General features: G+C 34.8%; 1 protein-coding gene across 1 annotated transcript; it reads left to right on the top strand.

Annotated features, from left to right (window-relative positions):
* The first annotated feature begins 9,266 nt into the window (after positions 1 to 9,266).
* Positions 9,267 to 10,010, top strand: LOC108990570 (UPF0481 protein At3g47200-like). The gene has a single exon (XM_035689137.1). It carries the CDS (start codon positions 9,267 to 9,269, stop codon positions 10,008 to 10,010), a length of 744 nt encoding a protein of 247 aa, XP_035545030.1.
* Positions 10,011 to 10,922: the final 912 nt, after the last annotated feature.

Below are 10,922 nucleotides of genomic sequence, written 5' to 3'. Positions count from 1 at the left end.
AAGGGCAGCAACACATTCTCTTGAACATACGTTCCTTGCATAGTCCAACCAACACATTGCATACAAATTTAGCCCTTGCCCAGGGTCATCAAGCAAGGGCAATCTGACCGACACATTGTTAAAAAATTTCGACTATTGCGAGAAAATAATCACTGCTTAGGATCACCGAGAAAGACTAATCTGACCAATACGTTGCTCAGCAATTCCAAACATCTCAAGAAAATGATCATTTATTAGGATTACTGAACAAGTCTAGTCTAACAGACACATTGATCGGTAATACCGAACAGCGTAAGAATTCAATCATTGCTCAAGATCACCAAACAAATCTAATTCAACAGACACACTGCTCGAAAATTTCAAACATCACGAGAAAATCATCCTTATTCGAGATCACCTAGTAAGATCAATCAAATTGAATTATTGCTTGGTTACGCCTTCTTCTACAGAACATAGCCATGGCCCCTAGCTCACTCCTCATTTTATTAGAGGTATCATAAATGCTAGTCTATTTCTTTGTCGGACAACATTCAACATTTTCGATAAAGCAATAGAGAATATAAGTGAGAAATAGGACACACTGGTTTATTCAATTTGCTAGTAGAAAAAAGAACACAATAGCCCATACTTTAGCAAAGAAAGCTTTAGAGATAGGAAAAGAACTAGTTTGAATAGAAGAGGTCCCGAAATTCATTGTGGGATGCCTTCTTGATGATACAAGTTGTAACATGTAATTTCAATAGAAAGTTTTTGAAGTTATTTTCAAAAAAAAAAATAAAAGTGAGAAGGTCCAGTTGATTTTTGTCTTATAGGACACGGCCGATTTGCAAATAATTATAAAAAACAGCTAGGAGCGCAACCTTTAATTAGAAATTAAAATTGTTTTCAGAAAAAAAAAATTAGAAATTAAAATTAATTTAACTAACATCTATTAACAACAATTAAGAATTTTAAAAGTTTGAAATTCATTTCTTAGTATCAAATTTATTAAAATGACTAATCGAAGAATGCAAGGAAATTTATTAAACTTTGCAATAATATTGTAAACAGAATTTTAAAAAATTATAAATTTTTTATGCACGACTAGTTGGATAATAGATTAATAAAAATAAAAAAAGGCTAGACGTTGGATAAAAATAGGTACAAGCACTACAACACAATTGCTTTTTAGTGACGGTTGAAAAATTGTGACAGTCCCTAAACCGTCACTAAAAGGCATTTTCTGTGACAGTTTCTTGAAACCATCATTAAAGATAGATGAGATTTTTTTACGTTCCAACGTATGGGAAATATAGGTTCGAACGTCACATATACGTTCGAACGTCACATATACGTTCGAACGTTATGTCTATTTACGTTCGAACGTAAAATGTTTGCGCCAATGTTCGAACGTTAAGTAATAACGTTAGAACATTCATTGTAAATTTAAATTAAATATGACTTTAATTTAACAGTTATGTGGTTTTTATTGTGCATAATTTGTGAACAAGTCTAAAAAATTGAATTGTATATATTTATATATACACAATTTGTAATATATAAATATATATTTATGTTTATATATATTTGAGATGCAGTGATTTAGTATTAAAGTTGGAAAATATAACATCAAAGAAGATTAAAAATTGAAATTAAAAAACGATGGAAATATTCAATAATATTTTTCTTTACAAATATTAAAAATAAAATACAAAATTTGATAGAATGTAGTAAACAACAGTCAGATGATAACGTTATCGGCAAAAGTCGAACTCCGTACCTCCTCAGTCAAGGTATCAACCTTGTCGTTGAGGATAGTTACACGATGGGTGAGTTTGGCAACAGACGCCGATATAGCCTCGAGCGATCGATCGATCTTATGATCGATATGCGCAGTCAACTGTGAGATGACCGCATCAACCCAAGCAGGCCGCACATCTCCTGCAGATGTACTCGGCGTATGCTGACTACTACTCTCGACATGACCTGGCTCAGGCTGCATCGAAGGAACTAGATCCTCTACAGGGGGTGGCTAACGTCCCCTTGCCTGTCCAATTCTACGTCAATGCATGGTCATGTCGAGGGGGCTCATCTGATCTTTGACCCGCTCCTTTGGCAGGGTCGGCACTCCCCATGCAAGTAATAGTCGGCTGATTAGGACACCGTATGGGAGATTATCCGTGGAAACGATGCTCGCCTCGTAACGGATCTTCTCAAAGATGTGCAGTGGCAAATCTATAGGATCTCCACATGCCACTCGTATAAAAAATTGTGCCTGAAGCCGACTAAATGTGGTTTTATGTGCCACGGGATCGACATTTGTTGCAACAATAAGGTGCAACATGCAGAAGAAATGCAGCAGATGGTTCTGGTTGAAGGCGTTCTTCCGCTCGATCTACATGCGGTCCCTCCCAGTGAGGATGTAGAAATCCTCGTCTTTGTCATCATCCCAAGCCTCGACGCCAGTATCCTCAGCCTCTGACTGGCCTGCATCTCTGGCTGATGCTGGCTCAAATGGGCGGCCAGTAGATGATGTAGAAGTGCCTACATCCTCACGGGGTGTTGAGTGTACAAATGTCTCAACTCCTCGACGAATCCCGAGGTGCTCACCGATGACATCTGGTGATACCTCAATGGAAACACCGCGTACAGTCACGGTGTGAGAGGATGCATCCTGAGGCATGTCACACATCTCCATATAGAATTCCTGAACCATTGAGAGATATACCTTCCCCCTCAATGTGCAGATATTTCCCCAGCCTCTACTGACGAAAACATCTCTCAGGTTTGTCTGCTGCCAACAAAGTTCGTCAAACTCATTAATCAAGACCTTTCACTCTACCATAACAGTACGAGCTCCGATACGAGCAGTGTCCGACGTGGCTCCTTCCCTCCCTCGTTTCCTAGTATACAGTGGAAGAGCCATATCCTGAAAATAGAAAATGAAAAAAATTTATTTACATTAATGCATTTTTTTGTGTTAATTTTAAGCTGCTCTACATTAACGTTCGAACATAGCAAAATAAACATTCGAACGTTAAAGATAAAACGTTTTGACTTTTATTTATACGTTCGCACGTAAAATAATGTAAATAAATTTAAGTTCGAATGTAAAACATATACGTTCAAACGTTTATGTTATACGTTTGAACGTATTTGTTTTATGTGTGAATGTAAATATGAATGTCGAAGCATGAATAAAGCAAAAAATCACTACGTTCGGACGTTATAATTAAACGTCTGACCGTATGTGATTTACATGCGAAAGTAAAATACTCACGTTCGAGCGTATGTCATTTAATAATATTTAAAAAGTAGTACGTCCGGATGTATACATTAAATGTTGAGATGTAAAATTGATGAAAATGACGTTCGAATGTAAGACAATGAATGTTCGAACGTAGAAGCCGTAACGGCTTTGTAATTTAAATGTCGTACGTTCGAACGTCTTGGTGAAACGTTCGAACGTTACGGCGCAGAATGGCTGAGTCGACTTAGCCATTATTGAAATCTCAAAAATTTCTCTACAAGGTTCTAAATGCAGAAATGTCACCGTAGAAATGAAGTTTACATTTCAAGAAACATTTCTACGGTGACTATTCGGCCAATGACTAGCTGTGGTGGCCGGAAAATGGAGTTAAAAATCCGGCCACCACTTATCTGGTTTTAAACAAAACTCAATCCAAATCTCAATAAAATACATGTTATTTGAATAAAAGATGAATGCCTATCTTTTAGTGACGGTTGTGGCGGAGTTGACGGTGGTGGTGATGGAGGCGTGTTGGCATGTAACGAAGTAGACGATGGATTGGAAATGTCGTTTCGACGTTCGGTTTTGGCCTTATATACACATAACGTTCGAACGTAATTATTATTACGTTCGAACGTTTGTCAATTTAATGTTCAAAATATTATCTATAATATATTATATTATAAATGTTTATGTTATATATTAGGATGTTATATAATATTATTGACAATTAGATTAATTGGTTTTTTTGAATTTGTGAGTGCTTGTTATATTTCTAAAGTTTAGCAATATCTTTATACATGTTGTTGTGATTTTATGCTTACTCTTGAAATAATTGTGATTATTGTTTGTGAATTTTGTGAATAGTTTGTGAGTTTATGGTGTTCATTGATGAATTAATATGTGTATAAATATTGTTGTGAGAATATTGTGAATATTCTGTGATATGGATTTAAAATATTGTGACTATTGTTTTTGAATTTTTATTGAATATGTTTAACAAGAAATTTATAAGTTTATGATCTTAATTTTAAGTAAAGATTAAAAAAATTTAATATACAGATACTATGAAGTTTAATATATAACATGGAGTAAGTATATATAATATATTCATACTAATTTAGTTAGAATATGATTATTATTCAAATTATAAGTATAATATAAATTATGTCTTAAGAAAATTAAAAAATACAAGACCGACTAGCTAGCTAGCTTGGTGATCACGTTGTAGTTGCGAACCTTCATTTATTGCATTTGTGGCTATGAAGTGGGCTGTACGTATCTTCAGACATCAAGATAGGTGTCCAAAATACACATTCTGATTGTCTTTATATATATATATACAATGTAGTATATAGTTATAGATATATAAAATGTAGTATATATATATATTATATTATAAGTTAGTGTATAATAAAGAATTTAATAAGTAACAATTTAATACATATTATTGATTTATATATGTGGTATAGTTTATATACTATATTATTATGTTCTCATTTAAAGTATTATACTATCATACTATACAATGTAGTATATAGTTATAGATATATAAAATGTCACTACAACAGAATGTGTATTTTGTGACAGAGGAAACTGTCACAAAAAAATGGCAAACCGTCACTAAACATATTTGGTGACGGTTTGAAACCGTCACCATGACCGTCACGTAAAGTGCGTCACAGAAAACATTTGGTGACGGTTTACTGTTCAACCGTCACAAAAAATATTTTTAGTGACGGTTGGAAGTGTTCCGTTCGGTACAACGTTCGAACGTTCCTTTTTTTGTGACGGTTATGAACTGTCACAGAAAATCACGTTCGGACGTAAAATTAAACGTTCGGACGTTATACCCGACCCGATTGGCGTTCGAATGAGAGAAGTTGACGTTTGTTGTATATCGTTCGAACGTATCATATTTACGTTCGCATGTTAATGCGTCCGAACGTTAATTACAATAAACGTTCGAATATTTGTTCGAACGTAAACGTAAATGTTCAAACGTAGCGCGTTTAATGTTCGGACGTTATTTCGAATGTAAACGAAGGAGCGTCCGAATGCAAGTTCTTTGTTCGAACGTTAGTCGGTTTAACGTTCGAACGATTCAATTGTATTTACGTTCGAACGTTTGGTACAGTGTGAACCAACGTTCGAACGATTTTTATTTACATTCGAACGTACAGATCAGAAATACTAATTTCATAAAATTTAAAAACAAAATACCAATAGTATCATATTACATACCCAATTAAGAAGTAACAATGTCTTATAAAAGTACAAAATTAGATATTAAAACTAGTCAGAAATATTGATAAAATTTATTTCTTCTTTTTCCCTCGCCCACGGGGATTCTGTTGCAACGACATAACACGCTCCATTTGCACCATCATCTCTCGTTGCACTTGCTCTTGCACTTCACTGCGTATTCTTTCCTCCTGGTCTCTCTGTTGGTCCTGCAAACGCGTCTCTAAATGAGACTGTCGTTCTAAGAGAGACTCTAACTCTTGCTGTCTCGACCTCATATACTCATTCTCACGCCGTGCAGCTTCTAAATCTGCTGTAAGATTATTAATTTGTGAAGCCGATGAGGTTGAGGAGGATGAACATTTATGCTTGATAGATCGTCCCAAACCTCTTGCCATACTAGACTGCGGCCCGAGCACTTGGGTGAATATGTCTATGTCACTAGGAGAGGATTCCGCAGAAGTCGACTGCATCTCCAACATTTTGTTCTGCAATTTAAAAGGTAATGATCGTAAATAATTAGTAACGTATTAAAAGAAATAGAAATAAGAAATAAACTATTAAAATGTTCTATAAAAAATTTATTTAACAAAATTAACACTGCTTACATAATTATCTGCAGCGACAGGATCCATCCACTCACTATGCTCATTAGTGTGAGCAGCAGCATAGACATGAACGAGGGAAAAGTTTTCAGGATCATCACGTTTCTAACAAAGCGACAATATTAGCAATTTTAAAAAGATAATGTTAGTACTTATCAGAAAGAATATCAGGAAAATAAATAAATTCTATAATTTTTTAATTACCATTTTTTCAGCAAGACGGTGGAATGACCTTGAACCGGCACGATGGTGGACAGTCAGAACGGATCTATTCTGTGCATTTGTAGAACTCAAGTGCTACAAAATATATTAAAAATGTTAATTGTAATATGTATACATATAATGTATAAAACGAATATGAATGTAAATAATTTAAAGATATAAATGTAAAATACCTGATAATCTGGAGATGCGAAAAGATCACAACACTTTCTCCAATCATCTAACTTCATCTGCTGAAAAGGAGACTGCGCAGCCTCTTCCAACGTCTCAAACTTCTTGAAGTGGTCATGACATCGTCCTTTGTGACGTCGGAATAGTGTAGCCATCAACTCATTCACGGTTCTCAAATCCTCGCTACGGCTAAAGTCGAGGTCGAATTCATCCTAACAAGGGAATCAGGTAAAAAATATAATAGATTAATCTAAGTGAAAAAAATGTACTGAAAAGTAAACTCACCAGCACACGACTTCAAATGTGCTCCTTAATCTCATTCGGAACATCTCGCCATGAGCGCACATGTCTTGCCTCCAATTCTCATTACTTTTTTGATAAGGTAGTTGGTCCTATCCCATTCGAGATTATATTCTCCATATTACACAAATCTCGTCACTCTACTAATTTCCACGTTAGTAGAAATTCCGGCAGCACCTCCCCATAATTCTCCAAGTATACATGTTCAAATATCGGGATTGTGACCCTACGAACAGTATACCCGAAGAAACAATAGAAGAAGATACCGTAACTTCATATTAAACGTGGAAAGTAGCGAGTAACAAAAATGTGTAATACAGATAATATAATCTCAAACTGTCCACACTGGACAATTCAGGAATCAGTGGACACATAAATGTACACTGATTCCCGAACGGGTCTAAAGGTATTTATGCAATGTCACACGCATCTAGCAAAAAATCATACTAACAATGTCTCCATGTTGTTTACATTAACAATGTTACCTTCAAGTAGTGTTATATTGTTAAATTAAAGAGAGATGGAAGATAATTATGTGACCCTAAGTTTCGTGCCTTGTACACAACGAGGGAGAATTATCTTGAAGAAATGTTTAAATTTTAGTCTAATTACTTAACCGTCACAAACTGTCCGACCTTGACAACTCTCAAGGCCGAAGAGACTATGACAGTCAAGCAATTAAATTGAAATTTCAACATTTCTTCAAGATAATATTTCCTCGTTGTGTACAAGATCATCATTCTTAAAGTATAATTTTAATTGATATACTTAATTTCAAAAGTTATACTATAATTTTAATTATTATAATTCTTAAAGAGTTACTTTTATGCTTGTTATTACTTATATATTAATTATTATTATAAATATTTAATTATCATACTTAAATTTCGATGGTTATACAATAATTTTAATTATTATAATTCTTAAAGAGTTACTTTTATGCTTGTTATTACTTATATATTAATTATTATTATAAATATTTAATTATCATACTTAAATTTCAATGGTTATACAATAATTTTAATTATTATAATTCTTAAAGAGTTACTTTTATGCTTGTTATTACTTATATATTAATTATTATTATAAATATTTAATTATCATACTTAAATACTATTATCACAATATATCAAATCCATATCACAACATATAAAAGTGATAACTCACAATATATTCACAAAATAACATGCCACATGTATTAACATATTTCTAAACTTGAATAAGCAATAAACATGTATTAACAAAGCCTAATGACAATATATTTTTAATAATAAACACAATATTTCAAATTTATATCACAACATATTTAGAATAACTCACAAACTATTTACAAACTATACAAACAATAATCACAATATGATAAAAAGTAAGCATCAAATCACAACAACATATTGATAAAGTTTAGAAATATACCTAGCACTCACAATATCCTCTTACAAATCAAAATCTTCAAACTTCCCAAAACAAGCAATCCTTCAAAAAAATACAACACAAACTTATTAGAAATATTCTATAACAAAAACACATTCTATAAATATCATAAAATTTAAATAAAGACAAGAAATAAAAATATTATCTTACCAAAACTCACCTCTCTCTCACTCTCTAACTCAACTCTCTCTCACTCTAACTCTCTCTCTCTCTAACTCTCTCTCTCTCTCTCTCTCTCGTCGAAATCTCTCTCTCTCTCTCTCTCTCTCTCTTTCTCTTTCTGTTGCGCGCACGGGAGAAAAGAAATAATGGGCATCCTCCCGTGCGCGTACTGATTAAGTTCTAAAATTATTAGTTTAAACGTTCGAACGTTAACTTTAAACGTCCGAACGTTAATTCTAAAATTATTCCCGCCCAGAACGTTCGGACGTTTAAAATACACGTTCGAACGTACCCTTCTTATGATATAACATGAAATCTAGCGGGAAAGTTCCCGCACTTTCCTCATATATGTTCGAATGTATCACAATTTCTCGTTCGAACGTTTGTAGATTTATAGAATTCATGACTTGGAAAAAGGCCGGGCCTCCGATACTTCCACACAGAATTGCTGCATCTACAGTGTTCCCAAGGCACTCGTCGAGATTAGCGGCAAGAAATGGTTCGAGCCCCGCGTTGTCTCCATCGGGCACTACAACTGCAAGAACGACGCGAAACACAAACACCTCCAAGTGCTACAAAAGCACAAGCAGGAGTTCTGTAGCATTCTACAGTCCGACGCCGGAAAAAGCATGAAAGAATTGATGGAAATCATACTTCCAGAAGTTCAAAAGATTGAGCTCATGTCCGAGAAGATCAAGGATCCCGAATTCCTCAAAATGCTGGTTCTTGATGGCTGTTTTATATTAGAATTGTTTCGAGTACTTGGAAAATCGAGAAATATCGAGTCCGACCACCCTCTCGCCTCCGTTGCATGAGCAATTCCACAGTTCTACGGGGATCTTCTTCTGCTTGAGAATCAGATCCCCTTTGTTGTTCTGAAAAAGTTATTTGAAACTTCCAAAATGCCTGATGAGGAGGACTATCCTTTGTCCTTGCTTGCTTTGAGATTCTTTAACAAGGTAATGCGCAGATCCGATGAAGATCTCAAAAAGATGAGCAAGAAACTCAATGACAGATTGCACTTGCTGGACTTGGTTCGGGGAAGTTTTATCACCCCCGATCTAGATAAACCACCAGTGAAGAAAAAAACAGAACCAGTACCGGTGATATACCGCATCACGAAGCTGCTCAAAGCAGGGATTAAGATCGAACTGCGGGAGGGGGCCGACAATTTCTTGGCTGTGAAATTCAAGAACGGAGTGATTGAGATGCCCAAAATAACCATCGACTACTTCATGCACTCTTTCATGGTGAACTGTCGGGCATTCGAGCAGTTGGACAACAAAAGCTCCAAGTACATCACAGTTTACGTCTATTTCTTGGACTGCTTAGTAAACACAGCCAAGGACGTCGAGTACCTTTACGAACAAAACATCATTGACGATTATGATGGGAAGAACAGCGAGGTCGTGCAATTCATCAACAAGTTGGGGAAGGAGATGGATGTTGAAACCGATCAGTTTTATTTATACAACTTTTTCGTAAAGGTAAACCGTCGTTATAGGGACAAGTGGAAAGTGCTCAAGCATAGGTACTTTAATTCGCCATGGTCACTCATTTCGTCATCGGCAGCCGGTGTCCTGTTATTGCTAACCATGTTGCAGACCTACTACACCATCTACGCTTATTATGAGAATCCTAAATAATGGGCTTAATTTCTACTACCTGATCCGTCTGTTACGCGCGTGCATGTCTTCCATGAACAGCTACAAAGGTGTCCGTTTGGGAAGCTAGATCATGCTCAAGTTGTACGTGGTGTGCTTGATTAGCAGATAAGTTAGTTGTTTAGCTGTTTCATCATCATGGTATAAGTCTTCTAGTGTGCTTGTTTTATTTTTACATCTTCACGCTTGTTTGTTTTAAGGACTATTAATTAATGTACGTGTTAACCCTTTCAGGGTAGGAGTAGTACGTGTGTTTGTCTTTCCATTGATCAAGTCTTTCTGTGTAAACCTTTCGTTATTTGGGAGTAGTACTTCAAATATCTTCGGAAACCTTTGCGTATTTCTCCATGGATTTTTAACAATTCTACGCCTAGCCATTACTTGTACTGTAAGGTTTCATGGCAAGAAAAAGTCGGCCCGTTTGTTTTGATATCATGGGATTTACTTGCCCAAAAATAAAATATAGTAATATATATATATATATATATATATATAGTTATAGAGCACGTAAATATTGTGCAGTCGTTTTAAAAAATAAAATAAAATTTAATATTAATAAATTATTATTTTTTATATAAATATCATATTTTTTATTTTTTATAAAATAATTACATAATTAATACTTACTTACCATTATAACTATCATTTCTTGATAAGATATGGGAGTTCCTTTGTGGGCATGATGCCCGGCCACTTTGGTAAGAAAGCTGCGCTTCGGCCATTAATTTGTAGCCTGATTTTTTGCTGTGCGCATGGATAAGTATAGTTTTGTGGCTTGATTCGTTTCCCTCCTTAATTAACTGCGGGCAGGTTTTTTTTTTTTCTTAATTAATTTTATTTTATTACAGGGCCGTCTTATATAGATCTTTGTGCTGAGATTTTTCATAGGATAAA

This window comes from Juglans regia, chromosome 4 (assembly GCF_001411555.2).
Source record: "Juglans regia cultivar Chandler chromosome 4, Walnut 2.0, whole genome shotgun sequence".
NCBI classification, from domain to species: Eukaryota; Viridiplantae; Streptophyta; class Magnoliopsida; order Fagales; family Juglandaceae; genus Juglans; species Juglans regia.
Note: the sequence above shows the minus strand (reverse complement) of the source record. Positions and strands in the feature narration are given on the sequence as shown.